The sequence below is a fragment of the Delphinapterus leucas genome, chromosome 2, assembly GCF_059928025.1.
Source record: "Delphinapterus leucas isolate spDelLeu-1000000601 "Yukka" chromosome 2, BTC_Dleu_Yukka2, whole genome shotgun sequence".
NCBI classification, from domain to species: domain Eukaryota; kingdom Metazoa; phylum Chordata; class Mammalia; order Artiodactyla; family Monodontidae; genus Delphinapterus; species Delphinapterus leucas.
In genome coordinates this window covers 141,789,452-141,815,620 of record NC_143130.1, presented here as the reverse complement: position 1 = coordinate 141,815,620, position 26,169 = coordinate 141,789,452, and the positions used below count along the sequence as shown (strand labels likewise).

The 26,169-nt window shown below is 40.6% G+C and overlaps 1 protein-coding gene across 4 annotated transcripts in view; it reads right to left on the bottom strand.

Annotated features, from left to right (window-relative positions):
* Positions 1-26,169, bottom strand: part of PRKCH (protein kinase C eta) — a 223,133-nt gene that overhangs the window by 85,547 nt on the left and 111,417 nt on the right. For all 4 annotated transcript variants that reach the window (XR_016392186.1, XM_089907783.1, XM_022570430.2 and 1 more), the window contains exons 3-9: positions 16,939-17,089; positions 12,165-12,199; positions 8,712-8,800; positions 7,054-7,183; positions 4,449-4,576; positions 1,397-1,540; positions 1,042-1,215 (exon numbers count right to left, since the gene is read on the bottom strand). Coding sequence is in view for 3 of the 4 variants with exons in the window: in XM_089907783.1 (XP_089763909.1) it covers positions 1,042-1,215; positions 1,397-1,540; positions 4,449-4,576; positions 7,054-7,183; positions 8,712-8,800; positions 12,165-12,199; positions 16,939-17,089 (851 nt within the window). In the remaining variant the exon portion in view is untranslated. The remainder of the gene's footprint in view (positions 1-1,041; positions 1,216-1,396; positions 1,541-4,448; positions 4,577-7,053; positions 7,184-8,711; positions 8,801-12,164; positions 12,200-16,938; positions 17,090-26,169) is intronic.

Genomic DNA, 26,169 nt, shown 5'->3' with positions numbered 1-26,169 from the left:
CCCTCTTGGTGCCTTCACAGGAGCCCTCTTCCCTCTCCACTGACAACAGGAGCCCAGTTCTGAGCCCAGTGCTAAATGGGCTACAGAGTGTCCTGCCCCAGGGGATAAGTCAAGGTTGATGTGAGCCAATCACGATAAAGCAGCTTATCTTGACTAGATATTTGCTCTTCCAGCCTCCTTTGCAGCTCAGGGTGAGCCTGTAACTCAGGTCTAGGAAAGATTTTTCTCTCCTTGATAAAAGGAGAGTGGTCCACGAAGCCCTTCTGCCTCTGTCCCCCGAGCTTCCTGCTTTGGATGCTGTCATATGAGGTGTGATGTTTAGGGCTGTGGCAAATACCTTGAGACCCACGGGGAAGAGATGTCTGATGTCACTGAGCAACTAATCCAACCCTAACATCGTTACTGTCAGACTTCCCAAGAAAAAAGTCTGTACTAATGAACTAAACTCATCCTTTCTGTCTGTTGTGTAAACCACTGTCAGTCACATATTCTGTTAACTGCAGCCCAAAGCATTCCTAATTGCACAACATGATGGGATAGACAGAATCCCACAATCAGTCCATAGAATCAAGCAAAGGGTCCTTGACTGAGGCCAGGAGCAATGCCCTGGGACATTACAAGTCAAGGTGCCCCCTTCGGGCCTATCCTGGTCTGAACTCTTTTCCCCGGGTCAGAACCAGTTCAGCATTTAGCAACAGAGCTGAGGTTCAAGTCACCAAAATAAGCAGCCCCTGACGTTTACTGTATTCTTAGACTTCTGCAACCTTCACTCTGCTAGAGAAGACTTATGTATGAAGACGTTTTCCATCTTAGGACACACAACCCTCAAAGTGATCCCTCTCCAGGACAGCATGAAAGGAAGGAAGCAGTTAGCTCATTGGTTCTGGTCATCAGAAGTCACTGGATACTTCAAATGACCCTACCTTAGGAGTCCATCCCCCCAAAGTTTCTAATACTCTACTTTATGAAACCTTCAACATCTGTGAGCTCAGCTTTTGAAGAAAGGAGGCCACTGAGGCAGTGAAGGTGGGTCATACTTACAGGGGTCTGAAAGCAGCAAAACAACTGAGTGAGGAAGGGGTGATTGCGGGCCAAAGACAGGATCCTCTTCTCTGTCATGGTGCACTCCACATCGTCATCTTGCAGGATCACGTCCTTCTTTAGCACCTTCACGGCATAGAGGTCTCCTGTTTCTTTTATTCTTGCAAGCATCACCTATGGCAAAGCAGGAGGAGGGAGCGTGAGAACTCATGCAGCTCTTAGGGTGTGGCCTCGTCTGGGGCAGAAGACAGATGGCACATGGGGAATGGCCATGTGTATACATACATGCACAGGCAAACAACATACATGGAGCAGGCATCCTTTAACCACCCAAACACTTGGCGCCAAGACTCACCTTCCCAAAGCTGCCCTTCCCCAGTACTCGGATGAACTCAAAGTTGTTGATCCCAAGTCTGTTGGAAGAATTAAGCCCAATGCCATTTCCTTCTTTGATGCTCTCCTTTCCTTGTCGTCTTAGGGTTGATCTGGAAAGAAGATTCTGCAAAGGAGAGTAGGGATACCTCGAGTCAGAAATCACAGTGGAGCATGAAGCATTTATGGATGAAGAAGACCTTACTTGCAGCTTCAACCCTCAATACAACACATGGGGAAAGAACAATACAGCTTGACATGTGATCAGGTTCTGCCACTCAGAACTGCTTCGGCACCAACTCCTGATCTGTGCTTACTGTATCTGGGTCAGAATCATTTAAAATATATCTAAGCCACCGAGTTTCAGTTTGTGCTCAAATGGGAGTATACAGAAAATGTCTCAGTCTGGTCCACCTGGTTTCTTGTGGTGGCTTTCTACAGGGTGGTCAAAGTTCCAAGAGCGCCACCTGGTGTCCATGTCCTGCAAATAGCAGCTTTCACAACTGCTCAGAGAATTGAGCACCACTCCACACCAAGAATGGATGAAGCAACACTTCTATATATAATATTTTAAATTATAAAAGAGAAACAAAAGTTAATGTAAATATATGAAGGGTAAGACTGACAATACCTATAATCTCATCAGCCCTCCTGAAAAAACAAAAAATAGAAACATACATATACACACGCCTATCTTTACACTTAATTTAAAAAAATACAAAATTGTTTCATAACACAAGTTTTAATTTAACATTTTTCCATGCATATTATCCATATCTCTAAATTTCCTTCAAGAACATGAGTTTCCAAAAGCTGTCCAATATTCCATTTTATGGATATATCACAATTGATTCACTAATTCCCGGTATTGGAAATATAGATTATCTCCCAGTTTTCACTAGTATAGATAACACACAGTGACCATACTTGCATGCAAATCTTCAAATCAGGGTGATTAGGAGTCTAAGCTCTCAAGCAGGTGGCCTGGGCTCAAATCACAGCTCCACAACCTAACCCTGTGACCACGGACAAGTCACCTATCTCTCTGAGCCTCTTCTAACAAAGGGGATGTTATAGTACCTGCAACATGGGTTGTTATGAGGAGCAAATGAATAACTGCACTTAAAGCACTTAGACCAGCGCCTGGCACATTCCATAAACCTAAGCTGTGTTGTCATCTTTATCAACACGATCATCCTCATCAACATTGTCTATTTTCTTAAGATAACTTTCTGGAAAGGGAATTCTTTGGGCCAATGTGTTAATTTTGAAGACTTCTGATACATGGTCAACTTGCCCTCCAGAAAGGTTAACCACCAACACAATGAGCTCCTGGTTCACCACACAGAACCAGAAGTAGGTGTGGCCTCTTTGGGGAGTTCTCTAGCCCCATCCCACTAGTACAAGACTCATCCCAGGGAGGGTGCTACCTAAAGACAAGGTGACGTGCAGGTGTCTACCTTGGGATATTTATAAGACAGGCTACCACCAGATAAGAGACCAAAAGTCTGACATCCTGGAGCATTTGACCTATTTAGCTAAAAAAAAAGCTTATCTGGGGTAACTTCTAAGCAATGTTTGTAATAAACAGCTGGGCAATATCCTGAAACTGCAAGGATTTTTCTTACTCAATCCAGTGAAACAGTGATTGAAGATATAAAATGGATCACCTTTAAAATCCAATTATTTTAATAGTTTCTCCTCTAGATTTCTGATCATAAATTTTTCAAAGATGGAAAAATTTTACCAACTTGAATCTCACTTCCTCCACTTAAATACTTCCCCTGCCAGAAAACTCTAAATCCAGTGTCTCAATCTTTTGTTTGTTTGTTTAACCCATTCTTCTCTTTTGATAGACTGAAGATGTCTCTCTTTAATGCTGTACTGTCAGCTAACAGGTAATTTGGGTTTTCTCACTATTAAGTATCAGAACATGAAAGATACTTGGTTCAAGTGACAAGTGGCGCTGCCCATTCCTAGAGGTTGTGCCACATGGCTCAGCTTATTTCCACGGTATTTCAGAAGCCCTGGGCCAGGCTGAAATCCCTAACCTACACTCTTCAGGCACAGCTGTCCCATGCACTGGAAATCCCCCTCACGGTATAGCATCCTGCCTTTCTGTCCACAAGAAAGACACACAGACTTGGAGGACTTTGCCAACGCCTTCCTGAAATCAAGAAATGCAATGTCAACCCAAGCCCCTGCTTTACCAGGCAGGGCCCTTCAGTGAAAAGGAAATGGGGTGGTTAGTGATGACACTGTTTGGATAACCAAGAACCTGACATTGATTGCACTTCCCTTCCTAAGTGCCCAGAGATATCTGACAGTTAAGTCTAGAATTTTCCTGAACCCGGCGTCAAGCTACACATTTCAGAAGCCTCAGCCATAACCATGGCTCTTTCCCAATTCTCAGCAGACCACAGCCAGGAAGGCGGCAATAGGATGTGGGCCTGGGATGTGGCTGAAGCTCTAATGGACAACAGCAGGTGGGGGAGGGTCACTCAGGGCGGTGGCAGGACACAGCGACTGATATGCTCCACCCACTCCCGCCAAGAGGAAGGAACTCCTGTCTGTGGCTGGAATTGAGATAAATTCACGATCCATAAACAAATACTACACAACTGCTGGATTCCAGGCCTGTGGAGAACATTAGCTCTTTAAGTTCAACCTCTTCAGAGAGAAGGAAGCAAAGGCCCATAGTTACTGGTCAACTGCAGTGCCGGGGGGCCCCGACAAGAGCAGAACCGAGGACCCTGGATTCCAGGCTTTTCACCAGACCACAATGACAGGAAACTGTTTAAAAAAAAAAAAAAATCCCTTTTCTGCTTCTTGCTATATCTGCACGCTCATTATTTCTTGTTATATAATTGTATATAGAACCTTATTTGTGGAACAAAATGCTCTTTAAAAATGCAATAAATCTGTTTATTGTATTTGCTGAGACTAGGAACTTTGATTATGCCACACACAATACTAGGGCTCGCCACATCTGAACAACTTCTAAATTACAAAATATGAAAATAGCAAAGTCTCACCGAGGTGGGAGAAATACTTCCGGGTTGGAGGCCCATTCCTGCCAGAGTCTTGGCCAGCTCCGCCGCATTCACTCCACAGTTTGGGGCCACGTTCGCCTGACATCGAATGTGTACATTCATTTTACATACTGGATGGAAGAGGAAAAGGGAATCCACGTTCAGAAAGGAGCCACGTCAACATGTGCTGTGAAAGAGAGCTGTGATAACCTGAAAGACCATGACTGAGGAATTGCACAGGCTGAATAATGATATCTTCTCATCAAATTCAACTGACACTCACAACGATCCCTGAGTGTAAGTAAATCCCTGCGTTTTTCTCTATTTCTGTTCCGTGCAGAAGCAGTAAGCCTGGCATACGGAAGAATAATACATTTCAAATTTCTTTTTGTTTTCACTGTGACTTGATGCAAGACATTCACTTAAATCATATTTTAAAAGTCATCACTGATTTCCCAGCATGATTTAATACAGAGATCAAAACATTCATCACGGCAATAGCTCACTCGATTAAATAACAAGGAAACGTGTCAACCTACTTTATGCCATTCCTTGTAACTCTCAATAAAAGGTAGCAATCTAACAGCCACGTGTAGATGGCTGTTCAGACAGGATGGAACTGGTGTTTCTGAGAGAAACACCTCTAAGTAAAGCTTTCTTTCTGAGCACTGTCTTTGGGTGGCCCTCACAGCACAGAACGCGGCATCCTGTACAGCAGCTGTATTTCTCAGTGCTTGCAGCCTGTGGCTTCATGGGTGACAGAAAGCAACCTTTTTAAAGGTCAAGGCAAGTGGCAGTTGGAAGAGGAGAGCGAAGCAAGCTAAGCTCCTGGTGCACAGGAAGTTGACTTGGGGCGATGAAAGACCCGAGGTTTAATCAGCACAGAGTTCTGACATGGTTTCCTGACACGGGCCCTGCCGATTGGAGGCAGAGATAAAGCAGCGTAAGATGTGTTGAGGTGTGTCAGCCCATCTTTGGAAGCATACACAGAGCCAGGTTTTGTGGTGCCTGAAGCGATGCAATTGCAGGGTTGCCCTCTTTAAGAAAAAGAGCACTTCATCAAGTAGAGAACTTGGAAGGTACCCTGCAAGGGAGGAGCTCCAAGGCTTAAGCTTCATTAGATTCATAGGAAATCCACCTCTCTCCGCAAGGCTGGTACGGAGACATACAAGCCTGCGGTGGCCTTTCTAAAGCTCCACGTGACAATAAAAGCAAAAATGATAGGAGCTGGAACACTGCAGGCGTGCTACCCTCAGCAACACCAGGGACAAGTGCAATGCAGATGAATCCCACCCATGGCTCTGCCTGTCAGCAACAACCATACGTAAGCAGAAAGTGACTTTCACGCTAGAAACCCACACCTGGGTGACACCATCCAGCTAATGATCAAGCAGTGCCTGAAACAAAGCTGCATGTGAGTTGGCTGCTGTTTTGGTTGAAAAAGAATTATTTCAGGTATCTATGAAAAAAGAATAATTAAATGGTGCTCTGAAGAAATAAAAGAATTTGCCTTTCTTAAAGACAAGTGACTAGCCCCTTTTTGTTAATAGAAGCAGGTCTGGTTAAGTCCAGGCAGCCAGTGGAAGCTGTCCAGTTGTACTGACATGAACTCTGCCTCCCCTGGTGACTCAGAATGTGTCTCAGGCTTCAGGCTGAAACTCACATGTATTTCAGCAGAGGGCAGTGCACCCCACGACAGCCAGATTGTTACAGCAACACTCAATGAGAGATGACTCCAGGCCAACAGCTCCTCAACTCCTAACAGGACAGGGACCAGCCCCCATATCCTTGTCCTCTGCTGAGGCAAAAGCTCCAAACTCAGGCTCCACTGGACATTGTTGTTGAAGGGCATGCCCTAGCACGGCCACCTACTCTCTGATCTCTATCAAGCTCTTTGAGAAGACACAGGGCGGACTGAGTTATGCTTTTTTTTTTTTTTTTTTTTGGCGGTACGCAGGCCCCTCACTGTTGTGGCCTCTCCCGTTGCGGAGCACAGGCTCCGGACACGCAGGCTCAGTGGCCATGGCCCACGGGCCCAGCCGCTCCACAGCATGTGGGATCCTCCCGGACCGGGGCACGAACCTGTGTCCCCTGCATCGGCAGGCGGACTCCCAACCACTGCGCCACCAGGGAAGCCCTGGGTTATGCTTTTATAACCCAATTCCTGCTTATTTTTGGTGAGGTGATCAAACCAACTCTCCTGCTAGCTCTCACAACTCAACCTTCTCTGCTGGCCACCTCACCTCCTACCATCTTCCCTTTCTGACCAGATCCCATCTTTTCCTCTTTCAAATACCTATGGAAATACACAATGACTAGCCTGTACTCAGTACTAAATAGAGGATATCCAACAGGTTAGTTAACCAGACAGGACATTTCATTTAGCAAGTGAGTAAACACTCCATGGTTAGGAAATCCATGGCTCACATGTAGCTCTCTTTACGTGCCTGACAAGGGACACATACATATAGAGAGAGCCACTAAGATGTTCATATACAAGGTATCTAAAACCATCCGTCCTAGGTCAGATTCTGAAATGCAGAATTCTGAAAGCTCGCAGCAAGGTGTTCTCATGAGGAAGTGGGTACCAAGCACCCGAGAATCTCACTTTTACACTGAAGTCCTTGTCGCATTATCCCCCAGAGCAGGGAGCCACAGTGATCACAGAATGTTGGCACTTTGTAGTTGTGGACGCTGAACTTGTGTGGGATGTTGATTCCGAACCTCTGCTCAGCAATCTGTAGCAAGGAAACAGGAGGACGAGAGCTGAAATTCCATACCCACACCTTTTGTGAAAACTGTAACAGAAGCCCACCAAATGCAAAGCGTTACTATGCCACCTGAGATGAGTATACTATTACTGCTCAGCCACGATGAATCACCCAGGCCTTACCACGCAGACGAAGCACACTTTCCAGTGAACAAGACTGGCTGGACAGAAATGTGTGGTATACATTAACCTGTCCACCATCTTGGGAGATTAATAGAAATTTAAATATTCATTTCACCTTTTACATTCACTTGGCCGTGTTTCTCTCCTGGCCAATTCCTCACACCCATGTCTATTTCTAGAACCTTTTAACTTCAGGATTCAACACGTCTTTTATAGGCAACATACACTTGCTATCACCACAAGTTCTTCCAGAAATTGCGTCATGAGGATGGGGTGACACCCAGAGGACAGGGAACCACAGAAGGAATTTATTCCAAAGTGACATTCAACTGGTGATCTTATTCAGCCCTTCCAGCCTCTGCCTGTCTTTGTATTTTGATATCTGGGTGCAAAGATTCTGCTTTTATCTCACAGACGATCACTTCTCAGGATCAGGTGAAATCTCACATACTGTTTCCAGCAAATAGTTAAATTAGGCATATGCTCTATAGTCTATATCACAGTTTGAAGCAATAACAACAGAGCCACACATAACAAGTAGTGGGGCAATATTACTCCTCTTGAAACGTTTCTGGCCTCTTTCTCATAAAAGAAAGTACACATGCCTCTGTGTGTGCTCTACAGCAATCCTGGGTGTATACTGTAAAGAACCATCAAGTTCCAGAGTCGGACTCTTCAGTGCATCTGTAAATCCACTGCTAACTGTTGGTAATACTCCAACTGCCTTCTACCTTCGGAATTTAGAATGTATGCCCACCTCAGCTGGATGCAATGCTAATGGCAAGAGTCATGTTCAAGCCTTTATGTATAGATATAGATCCTCCCTGAAATTCCTCGAGAGGCTGGAGGGGGCCAAAGGTCACTTTATTTAGGAAGTGCAATTTACAGTTAACAACATACTTACCATATCAATTCTATCTTGTAGTACTGATACTATTTTAGATCTGAGGCTGAGAGAGAAGCTAGCTAGCAGAGGCTGGGTTCTACATTCAAATCCCAGTCATCTGATGCCAAACTCAGGGAAATCTCTCTTCAAATTAGTAGAACTGATCCCTAGAGCTTTTACCCAGCTGATCACTAATGGAGTCATTTCCAGGACAGGTCAAGCTATGCAAGTATAGAAATACAAATGCCATAATATAAAAAGGAGAGAAATTTCAATTCTGATACCACCATTGGCTTCAAGGAGTGTGGAAGGGAATTGGGACTGAAAGGGAGGAAGGAAAAGACAGAGGGAAGAAGGGAGAGAGAGAGAGAAAGAGAGACAGAGGCAGAGAGAGCGAGCAAGAGAGACAGGGAGCGAGAGAGCGAGATAGAGAGAATGTGCTCGCATGAGCTCATGCAAGCATTTAATCAGCAAACTGCTATCTCACCTTTGAATCCACTTTGTTAATATTGTTTTGGCAGGTGCAGGCTGTAACAATTAGATGATGGCAGCGCTTGTGGACGACACAGGTGCACACTAGGAAATTAAATCCAGCGATTATACATTTATTGGAGGCACCAGGCCATTGTGGCTTGATTTAGATGGTGGGCCCACATGATGGCAGCCAATGCTCCCGTTCTTCCTATATTCCTTACCACCACCCTAACTCAGGCCTTTGCTCACGCCTGAACTATTCATACTCAGGTCCGGAACTAATGTCATCCTTCCTGGCTTTACTCCTTCCTGCCCCAACCGCCAGAGGAATCATCTCACAGTATATGATTCTGGTCACCTCAGGCCCATAATCTAAAGCATTCAATCGTGCCTCACAGTCAGTCATACTAGAGCTGAAATTTCCCAGATGGGTTTCAGGCTCTCCCAAGCCCACCCCAGGCTCACCTGTCACCTTTCTTCTCTGGGAGCTCTTTGTTCCACTAATAACTAGACTAGGTGCTCTTCCTGGAGCAAGTCTTCACCCTCCCCAACACACTGTCCATGTCCCTCTCAATCCCTGGGGTATCTTCCTTTCCTATCACTTCACTAAACCTTAAATGTATAACAAGACACAACTTTAAAAAATGTCTCTTTTATGAAAATATACTCCCCATGGCTCCCCTTCTAGACTGAAACTCTCTCCCTCCTCTAGTCTCCTACAACCTCTAGCTGGCCTCCCTCATTTCAGATCTTCCACATACAGCCTCTAATGTCCTCAGGATTCCCAGCCAGCATGATGACTTGAACAAAGTAGGCATTCATTAAGTATTTGCAGAATGACCCAATCAATTGCTTGAATAGTTAGAACTTTCTAAATAACATTTTTTAAATTTTCATTCAGACAACTGATAGAGTGCAGAGTCCAGTTTCCATTAAAGGATGAACATGTGCAATGAAGCAATATGAAAACACACATCATTTTTAAGATCTTTCAAGACATATGGAAGTTTCTAGGATTAAATACAAAAGACAGATGACATGTCAGCAAGTAGCACTATAATCTAAAACAAATCTAGCTGTCATCAGATTGAATTCTCAGGAGAACCAAATTGAAAGTGCCCAGAGAACTGGTCTTTTTATATGAGGGAATCCTTCACATAGAAAAATCTTATATTCCAAGGCATTTGTTTTTTTCACAGTCAGCTTGGCTACAGGTTTATCAATTTTATTGATTTTTGGAGAATTATTGATAGCTTTTGGTTTTGTGGATTTTTAAAATTGTTTTCCTAATTTCAATTTCACTGTTTTGCACTCTATTTTTGTTATTTATTTTCTGCTGCTCAGTTTAGGCTTAAATTTCTCTCCTTTTTAAGATGGAAACTTAGATTATTGATTTTAGACCTTTATTCTTTTCTAATATATGCATTTAATACTCTAAATTTTCCTCTGAGCACTGCTTTCCCTGCTTCCCACAAATTTTGATAAATTGTATTTTCATTTGATTTAAAATATTTATTTCCTCTTGAGTCTTCTTTGACCCATGTGCTATTTAGACTATGTAGCTTAATCTTCAAATATTTGGAGGTGTTTGAGCTATCTTTTGGTTATTGATTCCTAGTTTAATTCCACTGTGGTCTGAGAAGATACTTTTTATGATTTCTGTTCTTTTATATTTGTTATGGTTTGTTTCAATGTCCCAGAATGTGGTCTATGTTGGTAAATGTTCCTAGTAAGCTTGAGAAGAATGTGTGTTCTGCTGCTCTTAGATGGAGAATTCTATAAATGTCAATTTGATCAAGTTGTGATAGTGCTGTTTAGGTCAACTATATTCTTACTGATTTTCTGCCTGCTGGATCAGGCAGAAATGCTGATCAATCAGAATCAGAAACTGCTGAGATAGCAAATAAAATTAAATCCAACTATAATAGTGGATTTGTTTATATCTCCTTGCAGTTCTATCAGTTTTTGCCTTAAGTATTTTGATGCCCTGTTATTAGGCGCATATACGTTAAAGATTTTTACGTCTTCTTGGAAAACTGACTCCTTTTATCATTCCATAATGCCCTCCCTTATCCTTTATAAATTTCCTTGTTCTGAAGTCTGCTTTAATCTGTTTGCTTTTTTTAGCATGATTGGTATATCCTTCCAACTCGGCATGTGGTTTTATATCCCTTTGCAAGATGTGAACAAATTAGTGTCCTCATGTCTCCTGACCAGTGTTCTTTCCTGGTCCTTTAACAGGTGGCCCACTGAAAATCAGCTCTTCAAATATCCTGGCACTATGGGCCATGGTAGAAGAAATAAACTAAAAACACAACAGATACGTCACAAATCATGTATTTTTAAACTCAAAAATGTAATCTTGTTTACCAAGAGGTTCTCAAGTTATCTTTGTATGCATGAGATGGACAGAGCATACCCCTGTGCTGGAGAGGTCCAAGCCAAAAAGTGACATTGATTCTGACCTGTGAACTATGCTCTCATTTGAGGCTGAAATCAATAGCAGAAGGTCAATTATTGTTGTCATATCAATTCAGTTTTTCCTAAATTTGAGAACTCAGTAGAATTGTTCATACATATTAAAGTCAAAATTACATCCAAATGTATGTCTTATTCCATTCTTCTAAGGGAAATAATATTTTACTTCCCCTCCTTCAGAAGAGAAGGTGGGATTTCTTTATTTACCTAGTTTACCATAGGTTACCACTCTAGGATAGGTAGTACTATTTTACCAATGATCTGTAGGGTGTAAATTAAGATAATAGGTACCATATGGATAAACCATGAGATGACGCTCAAGTTAATGATGAGGGAGGCCCAAATAAAAGAAAAGTCCAATCCAGCCTGGCTAAACCTCCAGATTAAGGAGCCTTCTTTTCCTCTTTCCTTTTTTATTTCATTCCAATTCTTCTGGAACACTAATCGAGGTTATCTCAGAATTGTGAAAATCAAAATAAATTGAATGGATAATAACTTACAAGACCATTAACAGCCTAACTTTGAACATTCTCACATTTAACTAAATTCAGAAAATCCAAAAAGCAACTTGGATAATAGCTTCTATTTCCAATTCAGGTAAAGGGAAATCAGCATTGTGCTACTTCTCACTCCTACGGACAAGGGGATTGTAAAACACCAAAAATTTATCTTCAAGACTCAAGGGTCCTGCTCACAAAATCGCATTACCTTTTAGTATGTTCATGATCCTGCAGAGACAAAACTTTAAACACCTACACTTATATAGGTATCCTGGATTCAGAAATAAAAACATCTCCTCTACTTTGTCTACAAAAAGACATGGCTAAAATTTAAACAAAACTAAAGGGTTGTAATTCTATGGGGGTCTCATTTGACCTACAGAGAGTTATTTATCAAAATATTAATGGAATGTATCCTGTTTCCTCTTGGTATAATCACTTTTTAACACAGGAACAAGATTAAACATAGTTTTAAAATGTTTTCTTACCTTGGCATTGATAACCCTGTTTCCCAAATACACCCCTGTTCAAGACAATAGAAAAAAAAGAAACCATTAGTCAAATATTTCAACAATGTTCCTATAATTACAGTACTTAAGGAAAACAAATTTCATCCTCTGGTCCTTTATAAAAAACACAATTTCAGAGAAGCAGCAGAAATAATGTCCTTTTTAAGCCCTTTTTTGTTACCACAGGACAAGGAGGAAACTGATGAGTTAGAATGCTCCGAATAACAAACAGGTGAGTTTGGCAATTCTCATTCTACCCATCGCTGCGGCAATCCCCCAAGTCCTCAGTGAAAATAAACCTCCTCTGTGGGTATGACCGAGTCTCTTCCTGAAGTTTCACTTTACTGCCTTATTCTCTCTCACATACACATAAAGACATGCAGAGGGTGAAGTAAACAGATGCAGATATACATATGGATGTAAACAGGTGAGTCCACTCCAGCTGCCTGACCTGAGGCATCTTCCATCTTCCGTGTGCCCACATCACCCAGAGTCCACTGGGGAGCAGAAGTGCGGTCACAATATGCCCATCATGCCCACAGCTTCCATCTCTGTCTCTCCCTAATACAGTCTCTGGGTGATGGTGATATGATTCTCATTCTTATTAACAAAAACCACATTTTACTAAGCCAGTAGGATATGCCAGGCAATGAGCCAAGCAGCTGACCTCTACCATCTCATTTAATCCTCATAAAAGCCACGTGAGGTAGCACATACAATAGGATGGCCTAGAGCACAGATCCTGAAGCTGGATGGCCTGGATGTGATTTGGGGCAAGTTGTTAACTACTTTGAGCCACTGTTTCTTAGTATATAAAAAGGTATAATAATAACCGTACCTACTTTATAAGGTTATCATGAAGATAAAAAGTGTTGATAATGTAAAATACTTAGAACAGTGCCTGGCACTCTAGTGCATATAAAAATTTATTATGTAAATAAAATAAAATTATTGTCTCTGTTTTGGAGACATTGCTGGGTTATATAGCTTGTCTAGGTTCACACATCTAGTCGGTGATGAGATTGAATGACAGAGTCCATGTGCTTAATCATATATGTGTGTGTGTATGTGTGTGTGTGTGTGTGTATATATATAAAACACATAACCACTATTTTAAGTGTGTGTGCATGTGTGTGTGTGTGTGCGTGTGCATGTGTGTGTGTTTCACAAGGCCAGTTAGGTGGGAGTTAAAGTTTCCTTGGTAGAAAAAAAATTGGTGAAATTATCAAGTAAGTTTCCATTAAGAACGTTAGTTGAGATCACAGGTTGTCACCACAAATGCCTACAGGGGCAGACAGGTCACGTAAAGGAGGGAAGCCAAATGGTGTGACATGAAATAAAACAGCAACAGACAATTACCCTTCTGGTCAGGCAAATCCAGGGAGAGGTGGGTCTAACTGGAACATGCAAAGAAGAAAAATGGGCTCAAAGTTGCCAGAGATGCTAATTTTTTCATTAAAAAATGGAATAGGAACCTCTTCCTAAAGACTACAGTTTTAGGCTTCATACATATCGACAGCCAGTTTAGGGCCTTTGGTTTAGACAAGACTCTATACTTTTTCTTTCTTTTATATTTTATTTATTTTTTTATTGTGTACAAATTTAATGTCTTATTTCTTTTTAAAATTTATTTTATTGAAGTATAGTTGATTTACAATGTTGTGTTAGTTTCTGGTGCATAGCAAAGTGATTTGTTTTATATATATATATACATATATATGTATACATATATGTTCTTTTTCAGATTCTTTTCCGTTATACGTTATTACAAGATATTGAATATAGTTGCCTGTGTTATACAGTAGGTCCTTGCTGTTCATCTGTTTTATATATAGTAGTATGTATCTGTTAACCCCAAACCCCTAATTTATCCCTGCCCCCTCCTTCTGCCTTTGGTAAGCATAAATTTGTTTTCTATGTCTGTGAGTCTATTTCTGTTTTGTAAATAAGTTCCTTTGTACCATTTTTTTAGATTCCACATGGTATCATACGATATTTGTGAGGGGATGGAAAAAGGTATTCCATGCAAATGGAAATCAAAAGAAAGCTGGAGCAGCAATACTTGTATCAGATAAAATAGACTTTAAAATAAACACTGTTTCAAGAGACAAAGAAGGACGCTACATAATGATCAAGGATCAATCCAAGAAGATATAACAATTGTAAATATATATGCACCCAACATAGGAGCATCTTAATACGTAAGGCAAATATTAACAGATATAAAAGGAGATATCAACAGTAACACAATAATAGTGGGGGACTTTAACACCCCACTTATATCAATGGACAGATCATCCAGACAGAAAATCAATAAGGAAACACTGGCCTTACATGACACATTAGACCAAATGATATTTATTGATATTATCTATAGAGCATTTCACCCAAAAAGCAGCAGAATACACGTTCTTTTCAAGTGCACATGGAACATTCTTGATAGATCACATGCTAGGCCACAAAAAAAGCCTCAGTAAATTTAAGAAAAGTGAAATATCAACCATGTATTCCAACCACATCACTATATTAGAATTCAACTATAAGAAAAAAAAAAACCTGCAAAAAACACAAACAGGTGGAGGCTAAACAGTATGCTACTAAACAACCAATGGATCACTGAAGAGATCAAAGAGGAAATAAAAAAAATACCTAGAGACAAATGAAAATGAAAACGTGACAATCCAAAACCTATGGGACATGGGACTTTGCTGGTGGCACAGTGGTTGAGAATCCGCCTGCCAATGCAGGGGACACAGGTTCAATCCCTGCCAGGAAGATCCCACATGCCATGGAACAGCTAAGCCCGTGCGCCACAACTACTGAGGCTGCGCTCTAGAGCTCACGAGCCACAACTACTGAAGCCTGCGTGCCTAGAGCCCATGCTCCACAACAAGAGAAGCCACCACAATGAGAAGCCCGCGCACCGCAACGAAGAGTAGCACCCGCTTGCTGCAACTAAAAGAAAGCCCGTGCACAGCAACGAAGACCCAACACAGCCAAAAATAAATAAATATTTTTAAAAAACCCACAACACCTATGGGACACAGCCAAAGCAGTTCTAAGAAGGAAGTTTATAGTGATACAAGCTTACCTCAGGAAACAAGAAAAATCTCAATAAACAACCTAAACTTACACCTAAAACAACTAGAGAAAGAAGAACAAACAAAACCCAAAGTTAGCAGAAGGAAGGAAATCATAAAGATCAGAACAGAAATAAGTGAAATAGAGACTTAAAAAGCAATAGAAAAGATAAATGAAACTAAAATCTGGTTCTTCAAAAAGATAAAAAAAAATTGATAAACCTTTAGCCAGACTCATCCAGGAAAAATAGAGAAAGGGCCCAAATCAATAAAATCAGAAATGAAAAATGAGAAGTTACCACAGACACCACAGAAATACAAACGATCATAAGAGATTACTATGAGCAACTATAATGCCAATAAAACGGACAACCTAGAAGAAATGGACAAATTCTTAGAAAGGTACAGTCTACCAAGATGGAACCAGGAAGAAATAGAAAATATGAACAGACCAATTACCAGTACTGAAATTGAATCAGTAATTTAAAAGCTCTCAACAAACAAAAGTTCAGGATCAGATGGCTTCACAAGTGAATTCTACCAAACATTTAGACAAGAGTTAACACCTACCCTTCTGAAACTATTCCAAAAAATTGCAGAGGAAGGAAGATTTCCAAATTCATTCTGTGAGGCCACCATCACCCTGATACCAAAACTAGACAAAGATATCACAAAAAAAAGAAAATTACAGGCCAATATCACTGATGAACACAGATGCAAAAATCCTCAATAAAATACTAGCAAACAGATTCCAATAGTACTTTAAAAGGTTCATAGACAAGACCATATTCTTGATTAAAGAGGCCAGAAACATAAACTAAGCCTGCATTCTGACTGTTAAAAGGTATAAAATCCAAAGTAATCACAAAACACAAAGTAATTGATCAATACTCAGAAATGAATCTGAATCAAGTGTTTCTGCCTTAAGCAAAATGACTAAAGTTTGCAACAAAAACAAAGATCTCCTTTTATGCTGCAGATATGAAAGTGTGTTTCTTCCTCCTGAGAAGGGTGTGTATGTGTATGCTTTGTGCATGTGAGGGTATTTCTTCCTTCTCTCTGCAAATAAATATGTTTAATGTTGCCTCTAATTGAAGATAACTATTACTTAAATTTATTTTACATTATAGATTTGCCACTTGAGTAACATGTATAGTAAGATATTGCCCCAAATCATCTAGAATTTCTCAACTATTAATTATCTTGATTCTTAAATGCCAGGGATTATAGTATGTGATCACTGAAAGCTATTACCTTTGTCTACATACTATAAGGCTGAAGACTACCGTATGTTTAGTTTACTTGCAACAATTAATTCCACAAGTCATCATGTGATTCATGCCTTCTTAGAGAAATACTGTTGATATTTCTTTCCTCCTTAGGGATAGATCATTTATTAACTGATTAGCCTCTCTAATTAGTGCTTTTTAACCAGTTCATGATTCATTAGCACTTTTACCAACATGATTGGCAAAAGAAATAACATATAAAACTTAATCTGTACATTGTGTAATTTTTTTGTTGGGGATTAAAATTTCTAGGTCAACATATTAGAGTAAGAGAAAAAAATCAGATTCTAAAACAATTCTTAATAATCATGCTTTCTCCTGAAATCACACACAACCAGAGGGAGTCTCAGCTCTTGGGAGGAGAGAAGACAGGGGACCTCTTACCAGATAAACTCCCTGCAGTGAGAGCAGTAGGTGGGCTGCCTCAGGTATGTGGCCATGAACTTATGTCCGTTGATCTGGTGGACTCGCCTTCGCATAGCCCTTTGGCGCTTCCTGGTAAAATGTTTGAAGATTCGGTCTCTCTGGAGAGTAGCTATATATTAAAAGAAGGGAAAAAAGAATAATGTGTAATGAACCTACCAGCACCTAATGTATGAGAAAGTTTGGTAGTTCAAATACTCCCCAAATTACTTTTTTCTTTCTTCAAGATGTAAAACACCCCAGAAAATCATCATGCTTTGTTAGACATACGTGAACCCTGGGATTCCCAACTGCCTAGTTATAATTGGCTATCTTGGGCCAGTCTCCCCCGGAACAGAGCGTGGGTTCCCCAGAGTTTCGATGCGCCAGTATGTGACAGCAGCATGGTCTCGCAGTCCCTGTCCAGCTGTCTGGGACCTCAGGTTCACCGACTGGCTGCAGTGACCGGCTGGCAAACAGGGCTCCTCATTACTCCCCTTTCATTCTGCTGTCCTCACAAACTTAGTGAGGGAACTGCCCCCAACACAGTGAGAGCCCTGACCAAAAGCATCAGTTCCAGCACCGCCTCTGTTAACTTGGAAGAGGCAGAAATTAACTGGGAATACACTCAGAGTTCCCTTTCTAATTTCATATTTTAAAAGTAGTGGCTCCTAATCTGAAGACTCTAAAAACTGTGCACCATTTAAAGATCATAAATGATATCTTCCACCTAACTGTTCTAGAACTTTTCCAATGTATGCAGAGACTTGTGATTATAAAATAAAGATTCCTTCTTCAATAATGCTTTTAAATGAATCACTGCTCCAAAGGAAACTAAAGGAATCATGCAAGAATAATCTGCTAATAAATTTTAAAACCTGGAAGAAATAGAAGATTTCCATGTAAATGCATGGTCAAAATTAGTCACATAAACCAAAAAGTCTAATTTTTTAGAAGGAATTGATAAAGTTTTTAAAGGACTACCTCTAATTCTGAAGGATTCATTTTATGTAGACTTTTCCCAGTAGCAATATACTCAAATAACCAGAAACTTCTATACTATCCAGAATTATCTTAAAAAGAAAAACTCACTATGAACAAGTGGGAATTTTCTCAGGAGCATAACAATGGGCATATTATTACAAAATCTATTATAGCTTATTCTATTAATAGGTGAAAGAATAAGTATGACAGTTTCAATAGATGTTTAAAAGGCACTTGATAAAATTTAACTTGTAATCCAATAAAAAATTCTTTCGAAAAGACTAAAAGATTGTCTCTTTAACATGACTAACACATTTTCACAGGTCAGAAGTATCAAACTGAATGGTAAATGTTAACAAAATTCCTGTGACAGTTAAGAATGAATAAGACTAATTATCACCACTATTATTTAATATTATTATGAAAGTACTCGCCAAAGTTGTTAGAAACGAAACAAAAGATCAAACTATTAGGAAAAGGTGGCAAAGATACCATTATTTGAAGTTGTTTAATGTAGGACTAGAAAACTCAGGAGAATTCAGCCTAATCTATTAAAAAAATGAGTTCGGTGTGATGGACAATAATAAATCATTAAAAGTCAAGGTATTTAGTATATCAAAAGAGCCAATTAGAATAAGTTAAAAAATCCCATTCATACAACCAAAAAAACCAAATTATCTAGGAAATAATTTATCAGAAGTGCAAGATTTATATGAAAAAATACAAAGTTGTCAATTCTATCTAATGTCTACATTCAACAAAATTTCAATCAACATTCCCAAAGGATGCTTTTAAACTTGACAATTTTTTTCAAGGTTTATTTGGTACTATAAATATTTTAAAACTGTCCCAAATTTTCAATGAGGGAGGACCTGCTCTACATGTTAAAACATATTATAAAATTACGATAATTTAAACAGTGCTCTACCCCCTCAAGAAAAGTCCAAAACTAGAAATCAATTTGGCTGAAAGAGAATATGGTCCAAATCAGTGGGAAAAGATGGATTATTCAATAAGTGGTGTTTAGACAACTAGGTAGCCTTTTGGAAAATATCTTTACCTCACTCCTTACACCCAAATAATCTCAGATGAATGTTGAGGTGGAAATTATAGAAAGAAAGAAAACATGGGAAAAAAATACACTCCTAGGAATGGCATGAGGGTAACAAATTTCTACAGCCATAAAAGATCCACAGATTTGCAATCTATGAAATTTAAAGTCCTACTTGTCAACAGACACAAAACAAAGTTAAAACAAACTGGGGAGAAAAGGATTTGCAACATGTGACAAAGTGTTACTATTTATTCATTAAGAAAAGAGGATAAATAATCTAGTAAAAAAGGGGCAGAGGAAGTGAACAGGCAATTCATAAAATTATAAATGCAAACAGACAATAAACATGCCAAGATGTCCAATACTATCCAAGACAGACATGTAAGAACTGCAAGGTAAATGACATTTTACCTCTTAAGTTGTCAAATACTTATAAAGGTAGTTAACATGCCCACTCTTACTACAGTGTCGGGAAATCGGCACCTCCAGCCTCTGCTGGTAGGAGCATAAACTGGTCTCTAGTTGTCGCCCCACCATCCTCTGGCTGTATTTACCCTGCTAAGCCTCAGTGTTCCCATCTATAAACCAGGTAGTGCCTTCCTCCTAGGTTTTTTCCAAGGACTAAATGAGATAATAATGCGTTAGAAACGTTTTGCCTAGAGCTAGGCACATGGTCACATTCAACACGTAGCTATTTCAAGAATGATTTCTTTCGGTGACCAATTTGACAAATACCTGTCAAAGTATTTACTCCAGTTTTATTGAGAAATAATTGACATAACTTCACTGTGTGAGTTTAAGGTGTACAAGCATGATGGTCTGATTTACAAATACTGTGAAATGATTACCACAATAGGTTCAGCTAACATTCACCTTCTCATATAAATATAATAAAAAGAAAGAAGAAAACGAAATATATATTTTCTCCTTGTGATGAGAACTCTTAGGATTTATTCTCGACTTTCCTATATATCATACATCAATGTTAGCTGTGGTTATCATGTTGTATACATTACATCCCTAGTACTTACTTATCTTATAACCAGAAGTTTATACCTTTTGACCACCTTCCTCCAATTCTTCCTCCCCCTACACCTGGCCTCTGGTAACCACAAATCTGATCTGTTTTTCTGTGAATTGGTTGTTTTGTTTTTCCTGTTTGTTTTTTAGGTCATACAGTATTTGTTTTTCTCTGACTTATTTCACTTAGCATAATGCCTTCAAGGTCCATCCATGTTGACATAAATGGTAAGATTTCCTCATTTTTATAGCTAATATTCCATTGTATATATATATATCACAACTTCTTTATCCATTCATCCATCGACAGACACAGGTTGTTTCTATATCTTGGCTATTGTAAACAATGCTGCTATGAACATGGGGGTGCAGATATCTTTTCGAGTTAGTGTTTTTGTGACCTTGTCCAAGTGTTATGTGCATTTCCTTTCATGCAACAATTCAACTTCTAGGATTTGTTTTCTATAAAAAACACCAGAAAGCAGGAATATATGTTATATAGATATCAATCATTATATTCTTTTTTTTTTTTTTTTTTTAGCGGTACGCGGGCCCCTCACTGCTGTGGCCTCTCCCGTTGCAGAGCACAGGCTCCGGACGCGCAGGCTCAGCGGCCATGGCTCACGGGCCCAGCTGCTCCAGGGCATGTGGGATCTTCCCTGATCGGGGCACGAACCCGTGTCTCCTGCATCGGCAGGCGGACTCTCAACCACTGCGCCACCAGGGAAGCCCCATTATATTCTTTTTAACAGTAAAAATTAGGGTCAATACAAGAAATCTCAAAGAATAAAATGTAGAAATAGTCCAAATAAACGTTGCTAAGATACCAATTCTTCAGAGGCTCTAGCATGGTTAAAATTGTACCTGCTTCAGGTTTTGTTTTGGGGTGTTTGTGTGTAACATCTTTGGAAAGCAGCCCAATTACTATCATTCTCAGGTTTCCCAGCTATCTAAAGAAGATGAAAATATACCTTTGTCCTCAGCGCTACGGGGATAGTGTCATAATCAATACTCCTGAGAGGTTCTTACAATTTTGGATAAGGGTCACATAAGAACAGAAGTCACTGTATTGTACTGCCCTCTTCCACAAGACTTCTAGAAGCCATTTAGTAACCACAAAATAAACAGATTTTAATGTTCGTTTGTTGACAGATGACGGAAGTTAGCCTAATGAGAAGACCCTATACCTGATCTACATTATCACCAACCTAAGACCCCGCTCAGTACTGGCCAAAGCAAAACTTGTATTGAATCACTAAACACTTATCACATCTAAATGCAAATTAAATTCTCCCTGGGGGTCCAATTACCAATAATTTACTCATTTAATCCCTTAATACTATAAAGATTGGTTAAAAGGTCAGCTCACTTGCAGTTTTAATATTTCATGAATTGGGTCTTTTTTTTCCCCCCTCAACAGCTATTACCATTGCAGTAATGTGACCTATGAATTTTCCAGGTGATTTGTTATAGCTGGAAGGACATAGGAAGAAACTGCTTGTGGTTGTTCACCAAGTCGGTCATCCCCTAATGCCTTCGCTCCTGCCTTTCACCCCCGCTGGAATGTTCTTCCTTTTTTTTGTTGTTTTTTTGTTTTAAACTAGTTGACTTATACTTTCCTGTGTGCCTCAGAGCCTAAGGCAAATCCTGAATCAGAGTGAAATGCTTCTCCCCTCTGTTTCCACAGCAACCTGGGAGCACACCTCCATCTTTTCCCTTATCCCAGGAAACTAGGGGTTATGTCTCTTTCACCTCCTATACCCAGGTGCCTCATAAGACCTCATACATGGTCATTTTTAACTAAACTTCACTCTTCCCTTTTCTCTATTCTTTTGCACATGTGCCTCTTTTTGTTTAGAAAGCAAACACACACTCACCCACACCTCAGAATTTGCAAGAAATTTAAGTCATGTAAGTAAACCGGGGCCCCCATGGCTTCATATGGCTTCCCCTATCACCATTCTCTTGCTGGCTGCCCTGACCAGGAAGAAAGAACTCTGGGACTTAACTCTGTTCCCCAGAGCACAGACTCAACCCCCATTTGACAATCAGAGTGCAGAGGGAGCTTCCTCATTGTTCTCACGGCCTCCTGTTGACTCAGGACTGAGTTAGAAGGGCTAAAAAAGACGATGTAATCTTGTGTCTGAAACCACCCTGGGCTCTGAGAAATCTTTCAGATCACGTGTTAGGTGAACACATCAAGCGATCCTAACATGCTCTGCAGCCAAAACTTGCATCACAACCTCTGTTTTGCTCCTGAGGTGCTCAATGCCTCTAAGTAAATAGGAAGCTGGCTCAGTGCCCCAGAGTGGAAACTCACATTCCAGTCTCAGGAGGTGGGCAGGTCTGGAGCCCTGATCTGTCTTATCCAGGAGTTGGTGTTGCCAAGCCCTCCCAACCACAGGGTGGAGAATAATTATGTCAAATGTAACGAAGCTTAACTAGTTTGAAATAAAATTATATTTCATAAAATCTGATTGTCAGCCCACACACTCTTTCAGAACTTGAGGAGGCACAAGTGAGTAGGAGCCACCCCAGGGTAAGCTTCCATCGCAGAAAGCTGTGCTGGTCTGACACTTGCGCTGCTGATGTGAGGCTCTGCCAGGGAGGAGTGGCTCTCCGAAGTCTCTGTCATACGGTCTAAACCTGATCTCAAAAATAGTAAATATTTCATCCTTTTTAGTCTTCTGCTCTCCCTACCTGAATTTAAGGCTTTCTATACCAGACATAGACATCTGTATTTGAAAGTACTTCTGAAACATTCTGATGTGAGTCAAAACAGCATAGTTCCAAGTTTCCAAATGACTGTAAGCATATTCAATCAGAAAGAGAAATCTATGGCACTTTTTAATTTTTAGAATTACTGATATAAAGCATATAAAGGAAATACCTCTGATGTAGTGTAGAATGCAATTTAAGTTGAATTTGCTCAGCAACAAAAGCACTTAGTTTACTAAAATCTGTGGCTAGTCTTCAAGGGGGCAGTGCAGAGGAGGTCATGCAGCCTTTATATATGGCAGGCAGGAGAGTGTGGTGGGTGAGCACTTGGAATCTGGAGCCCAGCTGTGAATCCTGCTTCTTCCCCTTATAAACTGGGTGACCTTGGGCAACTTGTTTTATCTCCTATGCCTCAGTTTCCTCATTTGTAGAACATGAAGGGCTAGAGAACTCTCCTCAAAGGGCCATTCTGAGGACTTGCTGAGATAATAAGTGTAACATAATTAGAAAAATACCTAGCAGGTGGCAACTAAGTGTTACCTATTATACTTGTTGTTAAAACTCTTACTTCAGAGTTCAAGAAGTAGAAGCGATTTTTAATCCAATCACCTAATTGCCTCGGAGAAGAATCAATACCTAGGAAACCATTACCTAGAAGTTCAACAACGTGCTCAAGGCTCATCTAGTAGCTAGCTAGCACCAGAACTACCCCCGGAATCCTCCACTCTTGATCTTATCCCAGGACCATACGGTTAACACCATCCTGCACTTTGTCCTTTATTAACATTATTAACATTGGGTCTCCTAGAATCTTCTAGAATCAATTGGGTCTCTCCCCTGGAAAGTAATAAATTTTCTGGTGAGGAAACAGAAACTAACAGGAGGGTTAAGTGAGGACAGGCAGCCAATGATAGAAGTGGGGACGCCAGACCCTGTTTACTATGTTGAACTACTGAGCAATGCTATCAGATGTCTTTTTTCTTCTTCCTGAGATATTCATTTTATCATGTGTGCACTTGGGAGGTGATGACTATGGGAAAAACAAACAGGAAAACCTTAGTGTTGACCAAAAGTTACTAGTCAAGAAAGAACCAGAGTGTGCTATGTTGTTAATGTCTCTAAAATACAAAATATCCTTGAAAGGTAATGCAATAAGGTAGTGAGAGAATTTTGCTTAGTATTATCCAACATACTGAATAAGCAACCACGTGATCACAGAGCTGTGTGATAAAGAATGATGCTTAAGAACTTAAACTTAGACGATTCCTATCTGAGACAATAGTGATAATAACACAACAATTAGCACACGTATTAAGCAAATACATAATTTAAATGAGTCTTTACAACAGGTACACACAACCAGTGGGTGACAGCATTTATTGGGTGTTGAGTGAAGAGAGAATCACAGGAGTTGTGTACCTAGTCGTCTGATTAATTAAGGAAGACTTCATAAATGGGTTGAGATTAGCTGTTGTTTGGAAGAGGAAGGAGAACCTGGTGAACCAGGATAGGGAGAGGATTCCAGGAATTTATGCCAGCACCAGTCACAATGGCTATGACAAACAGTGTTGGTATTAAAAATGGCAAGCAAAAGCCCCTAAATGGCACTGAGCAGAACAGAATCTTCTGTTTTTTGAGAAGAGCTGAATCACATGACTCATAGGTATTTCTAAATTCAGACAGAATGATTCAACTCAACGTAGTATGAGACCTGACTCTACAGGAACTATACACAGGTGTTTCTCAGGGACTTGGCTCCTCTGAGGAAGCACAGTCTACAAAAGCATCTACCATCGTGCAAACTCATGGGGATGACTATCACTGGAAAGAGGAGGGAAAAACAATTTGTTACTAGATTGACCCTCTCGCAGAGGACTCATGGCTCACAGCATCATGAAAGCTGAGCCCATTCTCACCCAACCCCACCTAACCCTCCAGTCTCCTCTGTCAGCAGAAAGAGGAGCAGAACAGAGGTCCTGGATGCGGCCATCAGAAATGGTACCCAAGTTCCATCAGGAGCCTTGGGAAAGGCCTCTCACCCCACTGTTATAAGAGCCCTGATCTCCCATCGTCCAATCACCTCCTTCTTAATTTCACCCCTTGTATCTACGGGTACTGTCCAAAGTACAAACTCTCTCCTCAGCCCTGAAGAAAGGGACCTTGGCTCCAACAACATCTGGTTCCTCTCACTCCACAATTTCTTCTTAGTCTCCCTCACCAGCTATTCTCTTCCACCCAACGTTTTAAATATGTGTGTGTCCCAAGGTTCTTTGTACACCATTCTTCTGGTCTTTAGGGGCACTCATCTCCTCCAAGACTTCAAAAGATCTCTTGACTTCCAACAATTGCCTATGTACTGAGGACTCGCAAACCTGCAGCTCTAGCTCTGGCTTCTAACTACTAAACTTGTTTCTAAGTAGCTTCTCAGTATCTCTTCAAGACATCCCCAAAGTACCTAAAACTTGACATTTGTAGGCTGAACCCTCTTCCCCAACCTCTTGAACCCACGTTTCTTCCTAGATAATAGTACCACTATGCTTGGAGTCATCCAGAAAAAGAAGAAAAAAACCCCAAAAACAGCACAGAGATGTCTTCAGGTCCTCCTTCTCCATCTACAACAAACTGATCGTCAAGTTCTACTAAGCCTTCTATGATCTGACTGGGTCTCTCCCTCCCATGCTCATTGGGTATAGTTAGTTCATGCCTTTTTCCTCTCATCTGGACTGTGAAATAGTTTCCTAACTAGTCTCCCTGCACAAGTTTGCTCCCCTCTGAAATCCATCCTTCATCCAACCAGTTATGTGCAGGAAATACACATAATTCACAGTGTATGTGAATATCCTGCATGGAAATCAGGCTAACTGTAGTTGTCCTATTTGAACCATAGTAAGGTAGTAGGGGGTATGTTTTCCCCAAAGGGTGCTTCCACTGTCCAACATCTGAGAGAAAGTTGAGTCCTCAGACAGCAAAAAGACTTTCAAGTGGGCCTTAGTCAGGTGGGAGACTAGTCTTTCCCCCGGTCCTCAATTTCTGGGGTCTGGACCTGAGGTACCAGGAATGGGGCATCCACAAGGCTCTGCAGAGAAAGACAGAGGTAGGCTAGGAGTAAGCCCAGTAGTAATGGGCTTGGAGGACCAGGATTCCTTTCATTATGAACCCAGAAGATCTTAAACTCCTCCACTAAGTCTGTTTAGTAGATACCAATGTTGACTTCCCTAACCCCACACCCATAGTTCTCAGGAACCCAACAGATCTTCTCCTCCCTTTCATCCTGCCACCTGGGTTCCTTCAGGGATCTCTAAGAATTGGCAGAACATCCTCAAGGGGCAAGGAAACTGGGATATTTATCCTCCAGCTCCCATCTGACATTGGTTAATGGCTGCTTCAAGGAAAGGGGACATTAATTCTCCAGCATTTCCAGCCCTTCTTTGTGGGCT